Here is a 23,462-nt window from a genome sequence, read left to right as displayed (position 1 = left end):
CTTAATGCAGTAATTGGATCCGTGCTCCCTCCATCCATGTTGGGTCATGTTGACTGATTTTTAACCCCTTTGAAAAATGCTCATGATCAAGTTCAATAGTAATGATCTACTGTGCTGTAATATCTTCCCTTTTACACACAAATGTGCTTTGTGACATGTTGATATTAGGTTTTCTCCTTTTTTATTAATAACTGTTTTTCTTAAAGCTTGAAGACATTGTGTCACTGTGCGACAGTTATGTACTGTTTTAGGGATTTATGTCATGTTGCTGTCATTTGTTTATAGGAGAGTGTGGCTGCAAAAAGAATGTCATCTACTAGGCCATCATGAGAATACCAACATTTGAAAGCACTCACCTGACAAGTAAATCCTAATGATCAGAACACTCATTGGCAGGCTTGTATTAACTGACACATAGAGAGACCAGTATCTAAATCATGCTAATAATCTTGCGCTTTTGTTTGCATTTCCAGTGCACAATATATCACAGCTGAGCGGGTCGGCTGAAACACCCCCTGCTGTACTTGGTGCGTGTAACCTTGAGCATATCTGCAGGTTACATCTCAACTGGTGCTCCACCGCTGAGGTTAATACTGTACAGACACTAAAATCAGAGCAGTGTCCCTTGCTGGTACAACACACAGTTTCTGGGTCACTCCTCAGCCCTCTGAGAGGGCCCCATCCACATTGGCAACAGAGGGAGACGGAGAGAGCGGGTAGGAGAGAGAGAGAGAAAGGGAAATGTATTTATAGAAAAATGGGGCTTTGCAGTACCTTTTCTTGCTAAGAACCATTTCAAGACCAAGTGAGTGTGTCCCAGTTTTCTGATCACCGCTCAGCCAAAGGGTTTGGGCTGAGGCTGAGGTTGGACCACCTCATCCAGGATGGAGATTTTCAGATGCTCTCCCTTCTCTAGCCTCTCTATCCTCAACTAGAGACCAAGGAAGCAATGGCCTACATATCTTACACATGTGACCTTTAAGGCACATTTGATTTACCTAGCTGGGTCGAGGCTTTTGGTGGGAGTGAGCTCAGGTGAGGAGCAGCACGAGGGTGTCCAAGGGCACTCTTAAGCTGCATCGACCCCCTACACGGGGGTGGAGGGAGGCTGGCTGGAACGTGCCCTGCCGCAAGCCGGGCAAGGATGAGGCGTTTTCTGAGCAGAAAAGGCCGCTTCTCCCTGCGCCAGAGCAAGTCTGGGACCCGGAGTGCCTCCAAAGATTTCTGTAAGTCTTATTTCTCTGGATTTTAACTTGTACATCATGTATAAACTAAGCTGCTTCTGTAAGGGGAAAAAGCACAGGAAGCGAGGAGGAGCCGAGCCTGAGATTGTGTATGTAGGTCACAGGCTGTAGAGAATGGGACAAAAAGAAGTCTTGACAATCTTTGCTCATGTGTTCTTGTGGGGTGGAAAGATAATGATCCACAGCACCTAGAGAGTGATTTCCCAGTCTGTTTTAGGTCAATAATCGGTGACAGTTTGATGCTTCCTTTCATTCACTGAACCAAGTCCTGTGGCTTGTTTCGTCTCCTGGATTTAATATGATTCATTCTCTCAGCCACATCTCTCTCTGAATATTTAGCCCTGTGGTCCTCTAAGATCTTTTTCTGCATTGATACCGATTTCTACATTTCTTGGCAAAGTCTTGTGCAGACTTTACTTTTCTCGCTCATGCAATTTTTGTTCATTTCTTTAGTTTCTGTATTTAACTTTCTGCCTTTGTCTTGCCTGTCCTGTCTCCACTTTCCCCTAATTATGATCTAGTACAAAAAGAAACTACTGTTTATTGCTGGCTGTTTGATGAATGACTGGGTATCTTTAATTTTAGTTTCTTACATAAAGCATGCCCTCCTACATTTTCACATTGTTTTATCATCATGATAAGTGATTAAGATAATTGTTCATGGGAGTGGTAGTGCCGCCTCAACATGCTTTATTAAGTCTTTATACCATAACACACACACACACCAAAGCAACAGTTATGTAATACATACAAACAGACATAGATATAAATGCAAGGTGTGAAGCTTACAAACACAGCATGAGAAATTTTTTAATTTTATTTTTTTAAAATAAGATTAATTTCAGAGTTTAAGATTTGATTAATCAGTTCATTACATGTTAGGTTTGCGTTATTGGTGAAAGAGTTAAAACAATATGAAGTGGACAGACTCATAACCATAATGTCTTACATTACATACATTTAAGATGGGAAAAAAAGTGAAATGAGCCTGTTGGGACGGCAGAAGAATGAGGTCAGTGATCAGGGGAAGGGCAGCAATTCAAAAGCACGAGTCAAAAATAACACTCAGTTTTTTTTTTAATGTAGTCATTTCTAATTTACTGTCATACATCTTACATGAAAATCATTATCTTACTTGTGTGTCTTTGTATTTATGGCCTCATTAGATAGACCCGTGTACCTGCAGTGACAACTCCATCACCGAGATGCCCTATTTAAGCTGACGGACCATCTGACCTCTATTTTACAGTGACAACCTACTCGTCTGTAGGAGCAGCTTGTTCCAAATTTGTTCTAACTTTTTTTTTTTTTCTTTTTTTAAATAAATCCTGATATGATTCACATAGGTATGTAGTTGTTGGTTTATTAGTAATTGACATGGTTTGATTATTTAGTTTTCATTACAATCACATTTTTACTTATTAGTATTTTTTTAAAGCCATCATTTTGTTAAATTTAGTTGCTCGTTTTGTTTAGAGCATTTAAATATTTTAGTTCTTTATGTTTTGTGTTATGTTTTGTTTTGGGCACAGTATGGTCATCACATAAGTTACGTAGGTAGGATGACTGGTAATGGACCAGAATGTGCCTGGGTGAGCCTGGCAGAAATGCATGCCTTTGTTCATTTGTGTGTTAACTTGCTTTTTAGACAATATTACCAAACTAAACAGGAATAGCCTGGACTGGACACACATTTTTGATCCACTGTGTTAAAATACATACTAATGGAGCAATAGTTGTCTTTTGCTTCAGTTTGACTTTGATTTGCCACTACACCAGGAGTGTCCAAACTATGGCCCGCGGGCCATTCAGAGCCCTCGTGACTTGTCGTGTGGCCCCCATTAGCTCAGCTGGTAAGGAGTTGTGCTTTGAAACCAGAGTCCTGGGTTCAAAATCAACCTGTGACATACAGTTATATGCATCTCCTCTCATATTATGTTATTTGACTCCAGATGTGGAAAGAAAGGCAATTTTCCTTTAACATTTTTCACTCATGCACGGCTTAGATTTGGTTACATTTCCATTTAAAATGATAATTGTGACAATGAAAATTACATTATAATAAAACAGTGCATTTGTATGTAAATGTTACTGTTGAAAAAAAAAGTGAAAAAAAAGGACCATTGGCCCTGGAAATCTTCACATTATCAAATATTGTCCTTGTGAAAAAAAGTTTGGGCACCGCTGCACTATACTGATTTCACATTCTCATAAGAGAATACTACTCCCTGTATACTTATTAATGTACTAATATTTTTTAAAAGCTTGAAAACAAAATACTCTCTACAGTATCTGTTCATTTGGCCCACTTTATGTGTTGTCTTTCCATACATCCAACAGACCTCGGTCTTCCAGCCACCAATCAGAACTGGCCAGAGGCATTTGGTTTCCGGCTGGGTGGCACGGGGCCCAGCTACATCCTGTCGGTGGTGGAGGGCAGTAGTGCTTACCTGGCTGGCCTGCAGCCTGGGGACCAGGTGGTGGACATTGAGGGCCAGGATGTGACCAACCTCAGCACACCAGCACTAATCGCCCTGGCTCAGACCCTCAAGACTGTCCCACCCAGCATCGGGGTGGTGTCACGGATTGAACAGGTCAGTTAACACAAAACGTTTTTTTTGTGTGTGTTATTAATTGTTGGAAAAAAATGCTCTGATTATGGTTTTAATTTAGATTGACATCACTCCTGGACCCGATGGCCGTTTTGGATTCACCATTGTTGGCGACAGCCCTCTGATGGTGGAGGAGTGCATGCCCAACGGTCCGGCTGGGCGCAGTGGCCTGAAGGCCAGGGACTACGTCATGGAGGTCAACGGCATCCCAGTGAAGCATCATGAAACCGCTGCTGCCATGATCAAAGCAGCGCAGGGGCGACCTCTGCGCCTGGGCGTGCTCAGCATGGCCCGACGACCCAAGAGGCTGAGCAGCAGCATGAGGGTGTTGTCACAGAGCGGAGACAGTGTCAGGGAGAGTCGTGCCCACAAGGCCATGGAGTTCAATAAGAAGGCGAGTGGAAAAGCATTTATCCACTCACAATTTTTTTTTTTTAATTGTGAGGTAATATTTAACATCTTTGCATTGATATATGTATCTCTCAGGTGGAGGAAGTGCTTGGAGAGGACCCAGATGTGAAGGAGCACCTGTTTGAGGTGTTAAAACAGTACGCTGCTGAGAGGGATGTGGAAAGTCTTGCCGAGGCCTTGCCTGACATCCTAATCACAGAGGAGCATCAACAGCTGATTGACAGTGTCAGGTATTCAGCTACACACGCACACTCAGACACAGACTTTGTATGTTGTATATTTCATGTTAAGAGTATACAGCTTTGATGACTATTCAGTCTCTGTGCACAACCAGTGCTGATTAAAGTTTCCATAGACTGTATGTAAGATGTGGACGTAGCCTTCTTGTTTGAAAACTGACGCCAAGTAAGTCGGAGAAGAGAATAAAACCCCTAATAGTTCCATGAAATTAATATTTTAGCAACACCCCCCTCAGCATTTAATTGTTAAAAGTGGGAACAGTGTAAATCAAGCGCAAATGTGAATAACTGTGATCTGATGTCAAGCACTGAGCCACTGAAGCCTTAAGTGCTTGAATGTCACATTGTTCTCTTTCTCCTGTCTTCAGTACAGTACAGTACACAAGGGTATGTTTTCGAAAATGGACAACTCAATATTGCATTTCTCCCCACTCAGCATTAATCAGGACATCAAAACCTGAACACCTGCACACATCCACAAATGTTGTCAGCCCACTCTCCTCCTTTTATATTTTATAATTCCTCTCGTTTACTCTCACTTTGACATTCTCTCTCTTGGTCCTGTCCTTTTCCAATCCTCCCTGTCAGCTGTGATGCACTCTTTGATACGTGCACCATTTTTTTGTGCATCACATCACTGCTCGGTCTTGATTCCCTCCTCTGCACAGAGCCAGTTTGCTGCTGCTGCTGCTGGTGTAGATATGCACACAAGTGAAAACAGAAAAATGTGCGGGTTCTGCACGCACACGCGGCACTGTCTCTCACACACATGCACACGGTCCCTGCTTTGAACTTTTAGGCTGGAAGAAATATGAACTGCTGCCTCAGGTGAGTGCTGAAAATCTATTTGATATTGTGCATTTACAGGACAATTGGAGTAGTGACTTGGTGATAGAATCGGCCGTTTAAAGCACCTTACGTAACAGTTTAAGACTTCTGTACTAGTACTACTTTTTCTTTTAAGCAATTAATTAGATTTCCCAGTGCCTTATGTTTTTGTGACTAATCCATTACTGCCAGTCATTTTACTCTGACGCCACTGTCTGTCTCATATCTCATGATAGCACATTTCCCTCTTCGGGAAAGCTGCCTCTGAAAGTGCTTTGCAATGTTTGTCTTGCACAGCCGTTGCATTAATTATGCATTAGCATTGTTTTAGTTGTTTTCCTCTCATTTAGGCAGTGACTAAGCACAGGCACTCCCAATAGGAGTTACCTTCATTTCAAAACTGGGATGTATAGTCTGTGCTGTAACCTTGCAAGGCTTTAATATGCAATGTATTCAAGCAATGTATTTTATTTCTGTAGGATTTTGTTTATGTCTCTGCCCACAATCTTTGTCTTCCTTTTGTGAGAAAAACTTTCCCGAGCCTAATTGGGTTCGAAAAAGGGCCAAGTGTTATTCCGATTCCATGTTTTGAATAGCTCATAATCACCTCAGGAGAATCTGACAATCATATTCCAGTGCTAGCAGCCTTAGGGAGTTTTTCCTCCAGGCTGCCTATGAGCTATAGGAGGTTCTGGTGCTGCTGCTGACAGTGTGATGCCTGCCGAAATAATGTAATGTGGACTTGCTGTGTTCTTAGGAAAATGTTTTGCTGATTTACATTTGCAATAGAATAATATGTTTCAAAGCCAAACGGTTCGGTCTTTAGTTGTGCTTCAGGGCTGGCAATGTACGTTTGATGGTCAGTCCATCACTGTAGTCGAGGCGTAAATATCTAAACTATGGGTTGCTATTTGGTTTAGCACAGATGTTCACAGTCCCCAGAGGATGAGACACACCCACTGAGGTGTTTCCCTTACACTTCAGCACACTAAAGGTCCAGTATTGAACATTTAGAATGGTATATGGGGTAGAAATTGAATACACTACCTAAAATTATGTTTGTGTTGTGTATAATTGCTTTAAAAATAAAAATAAAAATTGTTTGGTTTGTAACCCTAGAATAAGCCTTTCATATGTACTTCAGGTGAGCCATGGTTATACAACAGTCGCACTGGACAAGCCAGTCAATGAGATTGTATTTTGAATTGGAAGCCTACTTATGCAAATGAAGAAGAATGACTTCCTTTTTGGAGTTCAAGGCCATTGTAGTTCCCTGCTGGATGAGCTCCTCTGTTTGGTGCAATATGGAGTCTCACCATTAGATGGCATTGATTCTTACACACTGGACCTTAATTTGAAAGGGTTTCTGTCAAATGTATCACACCACTGCAGTAACGCTTCATTATTCCTTCTTATTCCATCATTGTATCACACTTTAATTAGATGTATTACTATAAATAACCACAGAACCATAAACATTCCCATGAGATTTCATTTTTCTCTGGCACTACTGACAAAGTGGCCATGTGGGATTTTATTTTCTATATTCTCTCTATTCCAGTTCAACGGTTGTCATGAATTATAATGCTAGGTGCACATTTAGCCGGTTAAATATGAACGTATCTGAGGAGAGATTGTTGGCGTGGTATATCTTGTGACAGGTGCCAGTGTTGTCATTTGATGCGTGAATAATCAACGTGTCTGTCACTGGAGGTGGATTCCCCCCAATCTGTCAGTCTCTCTTGCTCCTTCTCAGACACACACACACACACACATACACACACATCAAGTAATTAATGGTTGTGTTAAAGGATGCGAGGTGTTCCTGCTAAAAGTAATTTCTTCTTCCGTATAACGTCTTAAAAATTGACCAGCTGGGCCACATTCCACCAAGTCTGCCTCTATGCCCTTGCCGATTTGCCTAGCCCTCCCACAGGATGTGTTCTATTTTTAAGCAGCCTATTTCTGTTAAATTCTCTTTTAGGTTTCTAACGCACTCTGAATTGTCAATTCTTTAAATGGCTCCAAAACCCAGGGGTTGACAAGTGCTTCAGCACTTGGAAGTTAGGCAAAAGATTGTGTGTCTGTGGTGTCATTAGAGACTCTTTAGTTCTTGGGATTCTGTTGTACTGCGGTAATTGAAAGTAATTACAGCGGACTGCAGGCCTTTGTCTGACACCGTGTCTGTACGTAGACTTCAGAACGGCGAATTAATGAGACCCATTCACTCTCAACCCAGGCTTTTAGCTCCAGTGTGTTTATTTAATGAGTTACACTGAGGATGTTTTTGGGCCGGAATTATTTACAGAGATTTGGATGGCTGCCCTCGTACATGCAGAAATAAGTGTGAGCAAATCGCATCACGGCAAACTTCTGTACCATCACTTATTCACATCGGTGGTTCTCGCACTTGCACACGCGTACACACTCTCACATTGTGCTGACCTGCCTATGAAATTCCACCGAGGCTCTCCTCTCCCTCCTCTCATGCTCCTCTGTTCGTCTCATTCTTTCCTCCTTCCTCCTCTGAGGGAAGAGATGATTTGTCACTCACTACCTCTCACTGCCAAATGATGGATGACTCAGTGACAAGGATTATCCTGTAGCTGGTGCCGGACAAGACCACACTGTGGTGACCTTTTATCAAGCTTTCTTTTATGCACCTGAAGAAGTTGCTACACCATGGGAAAAAGGGACGAGTGCTGCCCCACACATGAAGTTGGAGAACAGCTGCTGTTGCTACCCGAGGATGTTTTGGAGGAGTGGAGGGATGTGCAACACAGGCATTTTTACACTTTGCTTCCTCTCTTTCTCACATTCTCTCTCTTTCTTCATCTGGCTACTTTCTGAGACTGCAGCAAGCGCGTTTGAGATCGTGGACACCTTACTTTTACATCTCTCTCCTATTTCCCTTTTGAGAGCTGTTTGTTCAAACTAAATGGGGACTCGCCGAGATAGAGCGGAGGCGTTTGCACTGCTTGGCTGAGCGCAGGCACTTCCTCAAAGCCTTGAAGAACCATGGAAAGGGACAGGAACCTTTCCAGACACTTTCGGTATGGCACTTTCCCTTCGATCTCAGCAGCAGGGTTCACTATGCTTTGTGTCTGTGCTGACTTGTAAGTTGTTTAAGTATTGTTGCACAGCGGTTTTCTGTATTTGTATTGATGATTATATTTCATGATTTTTGCCCACATGCACACATTTGAAAACCAGTGCTGTCTCTTAAGTGTTGGAGGCTTTTAATTCCACTTAGCGTCTAAGCTCCACGGTGTCTCCAGCTATGCTGCAAACTTGGCCCGCTGTCAAATTCGCTGATCAGAAGTTCGTCATGATAATGTTCTCGCAGTGACTTTCCCTAGCTGATCGCTTTTGTCATTCATCTGCCTGTGTGCTGTGTCCTTGATCCACCCCTCCTTCTGACCTAATTACAGACTCTTCTTGTCCTCCTTATAATTGAGGGCATCCCAAGGCCTACATCCAACTTCAATGGAGGCAACTTTGAAGTTTCTTGTTTTGGTTGGTTTACAAAGATTTGACAAATATTTTTTATCTTACATTGTAACATGTGAACGCAGTGAAACCAAACTAAAAATCAACTTTTTGTTGAAGGGAACAGGAGTCAATAGTTGATCAAATGAGATGAACAATGAAACATCCCCATTCAGTTAAGTTTTCCTTGTCCACTTTTTGTCCGAACAACCGTGGTGATATATGAACGTTGTTTGGGAAAGTTCAGTGGCCTACATAGAGTACATAGAGCAGACTATCCGGCTTTATTCCCAATAGTTCCATGACCCTGGCCTAGAAAGAGTTCTAGTTCTCCACTTTTCTCTCCCTGGCTCTGTCTATTTTATCCTCAGATTGGCTTTTCGTGCCATTCTTCATATGCTTTCATTGAGTCTTTTGTCTCTCTTCTCTCTCTGCCTTTTTTTCTGCTACTTTATTTAGTCCTGGTGAGTGTCTAGAATCACCCTACTTCTCTGCTTGCTATTATAAACTTGACGCTTGAAGTAACACCACAGAGCATCCTGTTGTCACAGATGAGCGCATTGCAGCCCCTGGGTAAAGTGTTAACTTTTCACTAAATGAGCACAGTGTGCACTCTGTCACTGTCACCTACATACTCGTCTTTGCTCTGCTTTTATTTTTATATGTGCCTCCCTGTATATTAAGCATTACACATTTAATGATAGGGATGGTATAGATTATATTTCTATGATATACCTCAGTGTACTGGGATATATGATCATTTACCATGGTATTGGGTCTTTTGAACAGTGATAAATACATTTTCAGTGTGACTGAAAAAATAGAATGACCACATCACTAGAGTCCAGTATGTGTTCCAAGTAAAAGGCTTAAAATATGCTTCATTACACATTTAATACAATAGCTGATTCCATGAAGCTCTAATAGGCAGGATCACTAGATAAATAGATTAATGTCATGTAGGCTGTTAAATAGTTGAGGCTCTGTGTGCTGATATATGGAAGCACATTGCATTCATTTAAAAAATTTTTTTTTTTTTTCTGAGTAATTAATTTTTTGTTTTGTTTTGATTTTTTTAGGTCATTTTGCAGCAAAAGTAGATGTTGCCATTGCTGAAATGGTAACCTTTTCATTATGCAGCTAATAGGAGGCGCACTCTCTGAACTGCCCCGTGATTGCTTTGTCAGCTCAGTGGTGGTGTTAAAGTCTTGTTTTGTTATGATGAAGGTTTTTTTTTTTAATTAGTGCTCAGTGACACCAAAGGCAGTTTGCCTGTGCTTGCTTTAAGATACATTTGCATTATACGTTTTTTGTGTAGTGTTTTTGGAAGATTCAAATATTGATGTATACGAACGGTGTCTCCACCGTTAACTGACAACAAAAACCATGTGAATCATTTAGCACCCACGACCGGTGAACTGGCTGTTAGCTTATGATTCCCGTCCCTTGGGAGGTTTGTTTACTGACTCATGTAATCCGATGTTCGAAAGCAGTGGGAGGACGAGGCTTTTGAAGCTTTCCAACCATCTGACAACCTGTGATGGGGCGATGAACCAGGAGAGACTGTGGGAGGGACAAACGTGCTGCACTGCTATTTACTTATGCTGTTTGGCACAGCCACACTGTCACAAAAAAACATGAAAGTGTGTCAGGTGTTATTTTTAAACAACACCTGACACACGTTGAGTCTAACTCATCAGACTTATCTTACATAAATACAGTTACTGACTAGAAATTTAACTCATTATCTTAATGCATTATATACACAGAATGTTAGTGATGAGCAGTTCAACTTGGATTTATAACCTCAACCTGTGTTCAGGCTTACACTGAACTCTGGAGATTCTCCAAAGACAGCGCCCCACTGCATTCATCACATGTGAATGGCAAACCCTTTAGAGTTGTCTGGGACAATCTTCGTTTTTTTTTTTAGTTTAGCTGTAATAATGTTTTTGGTTACATACGCCTATTAAATTCAGTGAGTAAAACAGTTTCTTAGGAAGAAAGCCCCAGAGGGCAAATATCTGTTAGCTTGCCTCACTTCTGGGTTCTTCTGTAAGATTTTGACACGGAGGCAGCTCAGCTTTAGCATCCTTCTTATTAAAATTTAAAACCAAACCAGCTTTTCCTTTCCTCTGAAAAAATGTTCCCAAAGCTATCTGTTAAAGGACTGTGACAGCTTTGAAAACCCATCCTGTACCAGCAAATCTTATTCTCAACAGTGGTGTTTGCCTGGTGGATGTACCCAGGAGATTTTACTTTGAGGATGGAAGCAGCACCATTTTGTGGGGAAGAGATGGGAAGGCAGATATGCAAAGGACAAAAAGCATGTTTATGTGTGTGAGGTATTTTGCTCAGTAATGTGTGTGTAGCACTGAAGAAACAGAGAGAATGTGTCCTTTGATTAAAGGGAAAACATAATAAAAACCCTTCTAGGACACAGTTATTGGAAATATTTCTTCTTCTTTTTTTTCTGGGTCGTTTCTGTTGATTTGCTTTATTTTGTTTTTCTTGTACTTCATGTAGCACAACTACAAGGGAGGGAGTTCAATGGGCGCAGACATTTTAAGCAGCCTGAATCATCAGTGATAGATGACAGGTTTCAGTCTTAGGTCTTGAAAAAGACCAAAGAGCTTTGTTGTTGTTGGTGCTGATTCTTAAAAACCACACAACAAAACCCTGTCATAGAAGAGGAAGGAAAAACAATTTTGCCACCAAGCCTCAGACAACTTCTGCAGCTAAAGCACAAGCCTAGTTTCATACGTCTGATGCAGATATTTGAAGAATCAGTTCTTGTCACCACTGCATGTTCTCTCACCAGTCATTCATTGTCTTGACTGGACCCTGTCTTGTAAGTAGCACATACAACAGATTGGACACACAGACCATATAAAACTCATGTGTATCAGATGCGTCTTCCTTTAAGAAAGTAAAATACATTTGGATGATGGGACAAAAATATAATGCTGTAGAGGGAGTGGAGTGCTTTCTCCCCAAATTGGCTCTGGTATTGTGCCTCCTCCTTTTCGCACATTAGATGTAGACCATCACTGATACTGAATGTGCTTACCTGCAGCTGCAAAAGTGACAGGACTGCACAACAAAGCTCATTCCTAATCTCTTTTATTCTTGATCACACACATAATTCACTCCGACAGACACACACACACACACACACACACACACAACATCGAAGGACGGACCAGTCTTTTCTCCCAGCCTCTTTTCTTCAGCCCTCCCATGAGACGACATGGGCTGAACTATTTTTAAACCAATTAAGTGGATCCTGCAACTGGAACTATTCGTTTTCAGAGCATCTGTGTGATTTTTCTTTGTTTGTTCTTTAGACAACCAGAAAAAGGAGTGTTGGACTGTGTGGCTGAGATGCTGCTCTGATTTGTTGCTGTGCTCTTGTGCAGAAAACTGTACATGGTGTTTTCCCTGGCAGCACACCAGAGGAGTTGATCTGGAAGCTGCTCCACATCTGCTCTGCTGGACCACTTTTTTTTTTAGTCGGTCTGATAATTGACTCTTGACTCCCACCATGTTTGTCAGGATCTTCATTCCCAAGAAACATCGGGAGCGTTTTGATGAGGTGGTCTCCCAGAGCCTGTTGAGCCGCCTCAAGGGCCGGAGCTTCAGTGACCCTAGCCGTAGCCACCTGCGCCGCAGCCGGAGTGAGGATCACCCAGAGCGCCTCCTGGTTTCCACACGTGCCAGCTCAGTGCCACGCACCCACGCAGAGGAGGGCGTGGTTCCACCCACCCGAGGCATGCGAAAGACTACCTCCCTCATAGCCGGCCACTCCAGTGGCACCACCAACTGCAGGTCACTGATATGTATTTTACAGTATTATCTCTGCTCATCCAACCAGTGTGTTTTTCCATCAGTATGAGTCACAGCTTTTCTTTTCCTGAAATATGTTTTTCTATTTTTCTCACCAGTCATGAAATTTATAGGCACTGCACACAAGACATGCTGGCAGAAGGGTTAGGGAAGATGTCAGGGAGTTAAATGTGTAGGAGTAAAGTTAAAAATAAACTCAATGCGCTAAAGCCTAAACCTTTATCAAGTATAAACTTATTTGGACAAGTCATGTCGGACCTCCCACAGTCTTTATCTGTTATACTGTATGCTGGTGTGTTTTTTATGAATGGATGTGAGTTTCTACTCTGCTTAGATCCTGCTCACCTTCATCCAGACTTTAAAATATTTAATAAAAATACGTGATTGGAAGCATCCCATAGCCATCCCTTTTAAATTGTGGGACATAACTTGCCCAAGAATCTGCTCATAATGCAGTAACTGCAGCACTTTGAAGATATTATACAGCTCCTTGGGGAAGTATTTGTCGATGTTTAAGCAAAGCTGTTTGTGCAGGATGTGAATTTAAAGGAGTCGGCTGAAAATGACTGTATGTACACACAGGATTCAGGACTGGAAGAAGAAACAATATGCTCACATTATACAGACACTTTATTAGATACATAGGACACCAAATAAAGGATGTTGTCTTTTGCTGCATCCACTTCAATGTGTTGTAGAGATGGTCGTTTTTTTTTTATTTTCAATACTGGAGGTAGATGTGTTTAAAAACCCCAGTAGATCAGCATTGGCTGTTGAACAGGTATACCTAATAAAGTGAATTATCTGCTCACATTTGTCTCTTCAGGACAGTGAGGGTTTGCAAGGGCAACATGAGTTTTGGGTTCACCCTGCGAGGTCATGCTCCAGTGTGGATTGACTCTGTCATCCCGGGTAAGTTTTAAACGTATGTGGACTTACTGTATAGTTGTGTCTGTGCAAATGTTATTGTGCTAGTTGCAATTACATGAGTTAGGAAAAGTAATCTTTATCTCACTCATTTTCTGCAATGCAGGAAGTCCAGCAGACAAGGCAGGTCTCAAACCAGGAGACCGCATCCTTTTTCTCAACGGACTCGACATGAGGTTGATCTTTCCCTCTGCTTTAAGTTGTTTTTGCCAAAAAAAGTGACCATAAATACTTTGTTTAATACAACACAGTTCCTAGAGAAAATCGAATTCACTAGGAAATTATTTAGAATGAGCAGTAATATTGAATGTAGTAACACACACACACACACACACACATTACTTGGGGGCAGTAAAAATCTAATTTAAAATGCCTGAAAAATTACCATAGAAGGAAAAAAATGTGCTTTTACTGCAGTGTTTTCTGCAGAATCCAGAAATATTTTCAAGCAAGTAAAATAAAAGAATTGCCATACCATCCACTGAATATCTGCATATGTGTCCATGCATTACATACCATGTATTTGCCTGCAGGACCTCCTCCCATGAGAAGGTGGTGTCCATGCTGCAGGGCAGTGGTGCCATGCCTACATTGATGGTGGAGGACGGTCCACCTTCTTTCGCTCTGGCAGAGCAGGACCTTGCGGGCGGCGGCGTTCCCACAGAACGTGCTCGCTCTCCAGTGCTCAGCTCCCTGCAGTGGGTGGCCGAGATTCTGCCGCCCAGTATCAGGGTTCATGGCCGCACCTTCGGACAGCAGCTGGAGCACCTGCTGACCATCCAGGAGAGGTACACCATCTGCAAGGCTTTGGAGAATTTCTTCCAGCACAGGTGAGCAAAGGGTTATGATGAAAGTTTGTAGAAGGAAGGAGTGGGCAACAATTGTCAAGGGTAATAGCTAATTTGTTTTCATTTTACAGTGTAAACTGAAGTGCCATATTTTATAATTGTCATAAAAGAGACACTAAAAAGACTTAACACTAAAGACTTGAATAAAATACTTTTCTCTGTGGCCAAATTTAGTCAAATCAGTGGATTGTGTGTGCATGGACTGCCAGGTGATGTACTGTATGTCACCTTGCCTGTGTTTCCATGGCAACAGGAATGTTGACACTCTGATCGTGGATGTGTTCCCGGTGCTGGATACTCCAGCCAAACAGGTGATCTGGCAGTTTATTTACCAGTTGCTGACATACGAGGAGCAGGAACACTGCCAGAATAAGATCTCACGCTTTCTGGGATACAAAGCCCCAGGTGTGTGCACACATTTGCCTGAGATTTCTGGGTTGTGTGGCTGTACATTTTTATATTTAATGTTGTCTGACGTGTGTGAATGAACAGAAGTTTGCTTATTAGATGGTCACGGTTACAGAAATATTAAACATGTTAAAATATACAAACGTAGATGATGTAGCAGCTCTTCACACACCTCTTCCTCTGTACTGCTATTGTGGTGTATGTGTGTGTGTGTGTGTTCCAGTTCCACCACCACCACCACCACCTCCCCCTCCGCCAGAGACAGTGGTTGCCCCTGAACCTCACCGCCGCAGCAGCTCCATGAGGGTAATGGGGACCACGTACAGGAGCAGTGTGAGGGGACGTAGTTCTGATGACCTGGTCATTGGCACACACTTGGGCATGGGTACAGGTCTTCATTGTCTTCCTTGTTTTGATCAGAAGCAGCACTAATACTCACTGTATTCACTGGCCCACTACTAACTAAAAACTGTACAAAGTTTAAAGACTAGCTCCACACAGCTCTCTCTGTTTTTCCTCAGTAAAGCGATGTTTAGAACTTGTATTTTCAGAGGAAGATGTTTGTTTTAAGTTGAGATAAATGGAGGTAACATTGCACTAGTGTGGCAAGACAGCCGCAAACAGGTTGGCGTATGAGTGAAAACACAAAAAAGTGCCCACAAAATGTCCCAGAAGTGAAAACCTGGTTGTCTAGCTGTTTGAGCATACACATGTTACATCATTTCTGTTAGTGAGGATCAAACAGAGGCAGCATAACATTAACAACAGTAACAATCACCATAACATATGCACTGCGGCATTAAATTTTGTAAAAGCTGATTTTTATCCCAGGTTTGCTGTAGATGCTTCCATTAAAAACCTAAACAAACCATTCTAATGCATGTATTAATGTAGGGCTGCATGCAGAGCCAGTGTTGGAGACAGGGATGAGGTTGGCTCCAGGGGAGAGACAGTCAGGAGATGGTACCTCCCTTCCAGAGACTCCTAACAATCTCACCAATGTATGTAACAAACAGCCGTCTCTGTGATTTAAGATATCCTGGTTATCATTAGAACAAGAGGTTTTACTTTGGTTTCTCTGGATATTTCCACCATACAAGCTGTCAGCCGTGTATGCTGAACTGGAGAACATGTATTCAACCAAGAGGTCCAAGTCTATGAAGAGCCGCCCTCCTCCTGCCCCCGAGAGTTTACTGGATCTGGAACCTCCTTCACACTCTGCCTCCCCTACAATACATGCTAACACAGGTAGTCAATAGTATGTGTTCATGAGAATCTCAAACATTGGAAACATGAGTGAGTGTGTTTATGTGGAATGGTCTAAGACAAAATGCGACAGAGCAAGAATTATGAAACTCAGGGTAGTCAAACCAATTGTGTCTCAACTGAACATTCTTGAAATATACGTTGACAGACATTTTTGCAAATTCATGCTGTACTAAATATAGAGCACTGCAGAGTTTTGAAAGCACCCGCTTTTAATGTCTTGTTCAATCTGGATGTTATGGTGTGGAGTAAAAGAGTAGAGGATCAGAGCTGGCATCAGACAGGGAAAGGATTTTTTATTTTTTGTTTTGCGGGGGGTCTTTAAATGAGTTGTCCTCATACATGACAGACACTCACCCCAAGACAGGGATGTAGAATGCACTCATGAGGATAAGAATCAGCATGCCTAATTGCTGGGCCAAGAGTTTTTTACTCTCGTGAAGAGGATATGGTGATGGTGGAAGTGGAACTAGAAAACACACAAGAACCACTTAAATTAGAAATGTGTTTTCTGGAGCATTAAGTTCCTCAGGGAGTTCTGGTTGCCTTTTGTGCCAAACTGCCCAAATGGCTTTTTTATCCACGTATTGCTCTAATTCATTGACCTTTAAAAGTCTGTAAGGAAACATTTCCATCTGTGGATTTCTCTGACATGATGCTCCCAACATTTGTCTCTTATTCATATACCTGTATTTGTCCCTTGCTTATCTCAGGTAGCCGTAAAGGTCCATCACCTACTCAAGCCTGGCAGGAGACTCCCCCCAGCCCCCCTCCAGCCCAGTTCTACCCACCAGGGCTACCAAGCCAGACCAGTGGGGAGTCCAATCCCTACATCAGCTTAGACAGTCCACCACCCTCACCTCCGGACCTTGCTGATTTCCCATCTAGTCCACCACCCAATCGCAGCGGCAAACGGCGTTACACCTTCTCCAAACCGCCCCGCTCAGATGACACAGATCGCTTCCTGGATGCACTGAGTGAGCAACTGGGACAGAGAGTGGCCATCATTGACGACTTTCTGACTCCTGAGAATGACTACGAGGAGGTAGGGTCACATCAACACTGCACTTCTTACCTAACCACACTTGTTTACTTACACATAAACAAGTGTGTTAGTCACAAGCCAGTGCAAATTGAATTATTTTGTGTAAAAAAAATGCCCATTACATCATAGTGTCTCTTCAGAAGAATACTGTTTCAGAGATCTGATCACTCATCTATCGCCACCTCCTTCCTACTGTTCTTGCACAGTGTGTGTAAATGGTTTTATCAATTGCTTCAGCTTTTACTACTAAATACAACTGTGATCCATCAAACCAAAAACCTATTTTTGTTAAACTCCTGTAGCAAAAGTTTCTTTCTTAAGTTCACTTTTGACATGAATGGGCTAATGAGGTGTGATTGGTGTTAATGTCAGGATGTTGTGCAGATGAGTTTCCCAGATGAGGAGGATGAGGATATTGAAGAGGAGTTGGGTGTAGATGAAGAAGAGGAAAATGGAGGATTTGTTGCTCCAGAGCTGAGCAGCCCAAGTGATGTTCAAAGCAGCAGTGGAGAGGATAATGCCTCTTCTCTCACCTACTCCTCATCTTCAGACCACATTCCTCCTCCCCCCATGACACCTCCTCCACCTCCGCCTGTTCAGTTCAATGACCTGCCTCCTCCTCCTCCACCACCACCTACACAAGCTCAGACTCAGCAGCAGCAGCAGCAGCAGCAGCAGCAACAGCAGCAACAGCAGCTTGACTACTCCCCAGAACACTCCCCAAGAACATATGTGCCAATTCGCCGGAAATCTGGACCACCTCCACCACCTCCACCCCGTAGTAATCCACCACCTAAGCGGCTTTCTCTTCATAAAGTGTTACCTGCGAGAGAGGATTTACAGGTCCATGCTACTATACAAGAGCTAAAAGCCTACCAAGAACGACAAGCCTACCAGGAAAAACAAACCTACGAGGAGCAACAAGCGTATAAGGAGAGGCAGGCATATGAAGAGCAGAAAGCCTATGAAGAAGAACAACTTTTTAAAGAGCAGCAGACCTACCAGGAACAACGGGCCTTTCAGGAGAAAGTTTTAAAAGAGAGACAAGCTTATGAAGAGCAGAAAGCATATGAGGAGCAAAAAGCTTTTGAAGAGCAGCAAATGTACAAAGAACAACAAGTTGACCAAGAAAGACAAGCATATGCACAGCGCCAGGCCTACAAGGAGCAAAAAATGTTGGAAAAGCTTCAAGCCTACCAAGAACAAAAAGCATATGAACAGCGTCAGGCCTATAAGGAACAAAATGCATTGGAGGAGCTTCAAGCTTTCCAAGAACTAAAAGCCTATGAAGATCGTAAAGCTTATGAGGAGCAAAAAGCTTATGAAGACCGCCAGGCTTATGAAGAGCAACAAGCGTATCAAAAACAACAGATGGAACAGATCTACCAGAGTCACCACTCAATGCCTGTCCAGCCAACACAGGAAAAAGCAAATTCACCACGTCCTCTCCAACAACTTCATCAGTCCTTACCACCACTCCCCTCTCCAGACTCCACCCATCACCATGCCAACCATCCTCTCTATATGATGCGCCAAGCACAGCAGCAGCAGGCCTACCCAAGTCATCACCACCGGCGTCTGTCTCGCTCAGCTCCTCCTCCTCACCAGCCTTCAACTCAACCAACGTCCCACTCTGGCCAACAAGATAAATATGCTGAGGGCATCTACCAAAGTCGTCAGGGCCTAAGACCCCATCAGCTCCATTCTTCAGCAGAGATGCTCCACCAGATGAACCAAGCCCCACCCCATCACTCATCTACAGAGATGCTCAACCAGATGCAACAGTCCTTGTCCCACCACTCATCTGCTGAGATTCTTCAGCAGATGCAGCAAGCCCACTACTCCTCGTCAGAAATGCTCCACCAAATACACAAACCCAAGGCACATCATTCTTCAGCAGAACTTCTGCATCAAGCTCACCAAATGCAGCAGATGCAGCCGCACCACTCCTCAACAGAGCTTCTCCATCAAGCTCATCAGATGCATCGGGGTCAACCGCACCATTCATCCACTGAGCTGCTCCATCAAATGCACAAGCCCCAGGCCCACCACTCCTCCACAGAGCTGCTCCATCAAGCTCATCAAATGCACCAACCCACGCCCCATCACTCCTCCACAGAGCTGCTCCATCAAGCTCATCAAATGCACCAGCCCACGCCCCATCACTCCTCCACAGAGCTGCTACATCAAGCCCAGCAAGAGCCCGCCTCCCTTCCACTTCAGCTCAAACGGGACAGCCAATCACACCAGAGCCGTAAAAGTCTTAAAGGTCATCATGAAACCCAAGTGACACCACAGCAGAGCCACCAAACTCATCACCCCCAGCCCTCCAAACCCTCTCCGCAGAGACCCCACTCTATCCAGCAGACCCACCACCACCCCACAGCTCAGATCCACCACATCCACCATATGACCCCACAGCCCCCTCCACAGGACTACCAACACCAGATTCAAGTCATCCACCCTCCGCAGCAGCCCCACAGGCCTCAGCCTCTCCTTTCTACATTTCAGCCCCTGCAACCACATCAGCCCACACTCTCCACTTTCCAGCCTCTTCCCCAACACCACCACTTGCAGCACGTCCAGTCCACCACCCAAACTACCCGGCCACAGTCCCAGCCCTCACATCACCTGCTGCAGTCCCCAAACCTGCCACAGTCTCAGTCGTCCCACCATAAGCAATCACATGGCCATGGTCAGCCCCCATCCCTCCCCCACTCTCTGTCCGATCCCGCAGAGCACCTGGAGCCCCCTCCTCCACCACCCTTGCCCCCACCTTGCTCTCCCCCGCCACTGCCGAGGCCCAGTCTGTCCAGGATGGACTCCAATCATATGAGTGTGAAGAGGTTGCGCTGGGAGCAAGTAGAGAATTCAGAGGGGACTATTTGGGGACAGGTGAGTTGTGTGGTGACTGTAAACAAAGAGCTACCATTTCTAAAAATGTCTCACACTTAACTATAAAAGTCTGTTTTTTATATATATAGTCTATTTTTGTATATCTTTGGTAGTTGGGAGCAAATTCGGATTATGATAAACTGCATGACATGGTGAAGTATCTGGATCTGGAGCTGCACTTTGGGACACAGAAGAACACCAGTGAGTCCAAGTGACAGCCTGCACATGTGTAGTGCTTTGATTAGTAGTTGATTTGACAGAAACACACATGTATCATTATTTTTTACCACATTGTCTAATGGATGTCAAACTGAATCCTAAAACAATCACAATTTCTGTTTTATTTCTTTAAAAAAATGTAATACTGTACTTTATGACATGGTTATGTAATTATAGTACTTATTGCAGTTGATATGCACCTCAGTAACGTTAGGCTTTTTTACCAACTAGTGCTTGCCCCAGAGCCGTCCATGCTGACAGAATCCTTCAAGAAGAAAGACGTGATAGAAATTCTGTCCCATAAGAAGGCTTACAATGCTTGTAAGTATATAATTACATAGATGTACAACAAATTAAATGCTAAGTATAATTATTAATATAGAGGATAAACTCTAAAATCTGCAATCTTGTTTCCTCTTGCACTATAAGAATGTCAAGATTTTGCTTGTCCAGTACTTGATTTTATAAATTAATAAATAGCAGCAAATGCAAAGCTGTTCCTTCTATGCTTCCTGACTATTAGCTGAATTGTTCAGTCATAATTACCAATGGCATGGTTAACATGCTAAAAATGAGACGTAAACATTATAATGTATTATAATATTATATATGTTTGTTCTTATACCTCTAGCCATCCTGATTGCCCACCTGAAGCTTTCTCCTGGGGAGCTGCGCCGGGTGCTGATGAACATGGCCACCGATCGGCTGGAGCCAGCCCACATCAAGCAGCTGCTGCTGTACGCCCCCGACGCAGAGGAAGTCAAAAAGTACGAAGAGTACAGACAGGACCCAAGCAAGCTCAGTGAACCAGACCAGTTTGTGTTACAGGTACAGTGCTGACAGGGGTTTTTACTGTTGATTCATGTGATTTATGTGTGTCACACGCTGCAGTAATCTTGTCTGCTATGTGGACTCGTAGGACTCTAAAACAAGAGCAGAGTATACTTTTGTTTGGTCGCTTTTATTGGAATCATGTTTTGGGGACTTTTCACCTTTATGGGAGCAGGACTTTGAGGCATTGTGTTTTTGAAATGGCTGGTTATGACTAGGTGATAAATGTGTCGTTAACTGCTTATTAGAGTGATTTCACTGGATACTCAAGGTTGTGATATTGTTAGTGGTATCAAGTCGTCCCTAATTTGAACATTAGACATTGTGTGGGTGTGGCCTATGCCATTATCCATGATGTGCCATCAGTCGCTTATTTACTGGTCGTGTGTGTGTTTGCGTGTTTGATCTCTATCAGATGTTATCAGTGCCAGAGTACAAGACACGCATGCAGAGCCTCCTCTTCAAGTGTTCTCTACAGGAGAAGACAGAAGAGCTGAGGGGAGCGTTCGACTGCATCTGCAAGGCCTCCATGGAGCTGAAAACCAGCAAGAAGCTAGCTAAGATACTGGAGGTAACTTATAAAAAAAACATACTCTTTGTTATATAAAGTAGCTCATTCTGTTTGTGGTATTTGTTATCACATATAACAAAACAGTATAAGCACGTTTCCTTCTTTCCTTGAACTAGAACTTGATATGACCTCATTCTTAATTCTATTGCTTACATGTTTGGCAGCATCACAGTTCTGGCTTTTTACAGTTTGTGCTGGCGATGGGAAACTATCTGAATAACGCGCAGCCTAAAACCAACAAGACGACAGGCTTTAAGATCAACTTCCTCACAGAGGTGCCTCATACACCAATAGATATTTAAATGAAGTGTTTCCGATAACGATATTGCCCGTTTACTGCTCTTCTTTCCCTCCATCATATGATACATTCATGTTGTCATCTACAGTTGAGCACCACTAGAACAGTGGACGGGAAGTCAACATTTCTGCATATTCTGGTCAAGTCTTTATGTCAACACTTTCCTGAGGTGTTGGATTTTTCCAAAGAGCTCACGATGGTTCCTCTTGCAGCAAAAGGTCAGTCTCAGCATTTTTCCTCCACTGCATAAAACCATTTCCTGCATCATGTTAGTTACTGATTTGAAACCTACCATCCTTTTTCTTTTTTCAAATGTGCTATTTTATACACACATCCATAGTGAACCAGAGGACTATCACGTCAGACTTCAGTGACCTCCATACAACGATCCAGGATATTCGCTCGGCCTGTCAGAAGATGCCTGCATCTGCCGAGGACCGTTTTGCTGTTGTCATGAGCGTATCCTTCACCAAACTGCCAAAAGTACTGAGTAGCAATGAGTTATTTAGACCAATTTATTCCCAAATGTTTTGGGCTGTGACGCACCAGAATATTCAAACAGACACTTGCACCCCCACTGTACTCCAGCTTGAGCCAGAGAGGGTTAGGGTAGACAAGTGTAAGTGATTTTTTTTCCATCCAAGCAGCTGATATACTCATTCAACTCACAAACTCACTCTGTAACATCCATCATAAAGCAGAGCCGGTACAGACGAATGGAAAAACAATTCCCAATCATTCATCTTCTGATTTATCCTCCACATGAGGGTCATGGGGGGCGCTGGTGCCAATTCCAGCTGACATAGGGCCAAGGGCCTACCTGGACCTATCTCAATCTATTATTTTAAATATAGCAAAATAATGCTAGGGGGCCTCCAATGGACCCACAGTTTTGATTCACCAATTTACAAAACGATGTAGTAGAAGAGATCATTAAACATTTGTGCCCCTTGACTCAGATGTGTGTGTGTGTGTAGAACTTTTTGGAAAACAGTCACCCAGCAGTGCAGTCTCTGGAGTCCCTGCAGCAGAGAGCAATGGAAGAATTCAACAAAACTGCCTCCTACTTTGGAGAAGACGGCAAAGCCACCAACACTGAGGCCTTCTTCGGTATATTTGCGGAGTTCATGAACAAGTTTGAGGTGAGGACGGAAGATTCAGCCATCCACTTATTCAGATAATTCTCATTCTCCTCTCTACTGCAGTCAAAATAATACATGTATGTGCTGTGTAAATCTGGAAGCTTAATATGAGCACACGTGTCTTATACTACTTTTTATTTAATAGTAATTGTTCAGTTTGTGTCGTTTTAACCCGCAGAGAGCTTTAAGTGATCATCAGGCTGCAGAAAACCTGAAGAGCCCCCACAGTCCACGAGTGGCCTCCCCGCTGGCCTGGTAACACACACAAACATATACGTGTTATACATATTATACATATACACAGATGTACTGTAAACTGTGCATGTCCATTGCACAACATCCA

The 23,462-nt window shown here is 43.1% G+C and overlaps 1 protein-coding gene across 5 annotated transcripts; it reads left to right on the top strand.

Annotated features, from left to right (window-relative positions):
- The first annotated feature begins 75 nt into the window (after positions 1 to 75).
- grid2ipa (glutamate receptor, ionotropic, delta 2 (Grid2) interacting protein, a) lies at positions 76 to 23,388 on the top strand. 5 transcript variants are annotated; one of them, XM_058653919.1, is made up of 23 exons: positions 76 to 1,226; positions 3,585 to 3,838; positions 3,918 to 4,250; positions 4,343 to 4,497; positions 12,379 to 12,651; positions 13,496 to 13,581; positions 13,703 to 13,772; positions 14,130 to 14,426; positions 14,698 to 14,849; positions 15,076 to 15,237; positions 15,747 to 15,853; positions 15,953 to 16,100; positions 16,832 to 17,163; positions 17,548 to 20,058; positions 20,172 to 20,259; positions 20,509 to 20,598; positions 20,909 to 21,105; positions 21,524 to 21,679; positions 21,868 to 21,954; positions 22,066 to 22,195; positions 22,318 to 22,436; positions 22,955 to 23,119; positions 23,298 to 23,388. In XM_058653919.1, exons 1-23 carry the CDS (start codon positions 1,145 to 1,147, stop codon positions 23,376 to 23,378), a joined length of 6,075 nt encoding a protein of 2,024 aa, XP_058509902.1. In that variant the 5' UTR covers positions 76 to 1,144; the 3' UTR covers positions 23,379 to 23,388. The 5 variants fall into 5 exon arrangements, with proteins under 5 accessions (XP_058509902.1, XP_058509901.1, XP_058509903.1 ...); XM_058653918.1 differs by having other exon boundaries at positions 17,536 to 20,058; XM_058653920.1 differs by lacking the exons at positions 15,076 to 15,237; positions 15,747 to 15,853; positions 15,953 to 16,100 and having other exon boundaries at positions 17,536 to 20,058.
- Positions 23,389 to 23,462: the final 74 nt, after the last annotated feature.

This window comes from Solea solea, chromosome 16, assembly GCF_958295425.1.
Source record: "Solea solea chromosome 16, fSolSol10.1, whole genome shotgun sequence".
NCBI classification, from domain to species: Eukaryota; Metazoa; Chordata; class Actinopteri; order Pleuronectiformes; family Soleidae; genus Solea; species Solea solea.
The sequence above is the reverse complement of the archived record's forward strand: the minus strand, read 5'-3'. Positions and strand labels throughout refer to the sequence as shown.

Excerpts from the sequence above, each read along its gene's own strand:
- grid2ipa (XM_058653918.1), top strand. The coding sequence starts at position 1,145 with ATGAGGCGTTTTCTGAGCAGAAAAGGCCGCTTCTCCCTGCGCCAGAGC. Across the intron at positions 20,599-20,908 it reads TAAGAAGGCTTACAATGCTT|CCATCCTGATTGCCCACCTG; the intron begins GTAAGTATATAA and ends TTATACCTCTAG. Across the intron at positions 21,106-21,523 it reads CAGACCAGTTTGTGTTACAG|ATGTTATCAGTGCCAGAGTA; the intron begins GTACAGTGCTGA and ends GATCTCTATCAG.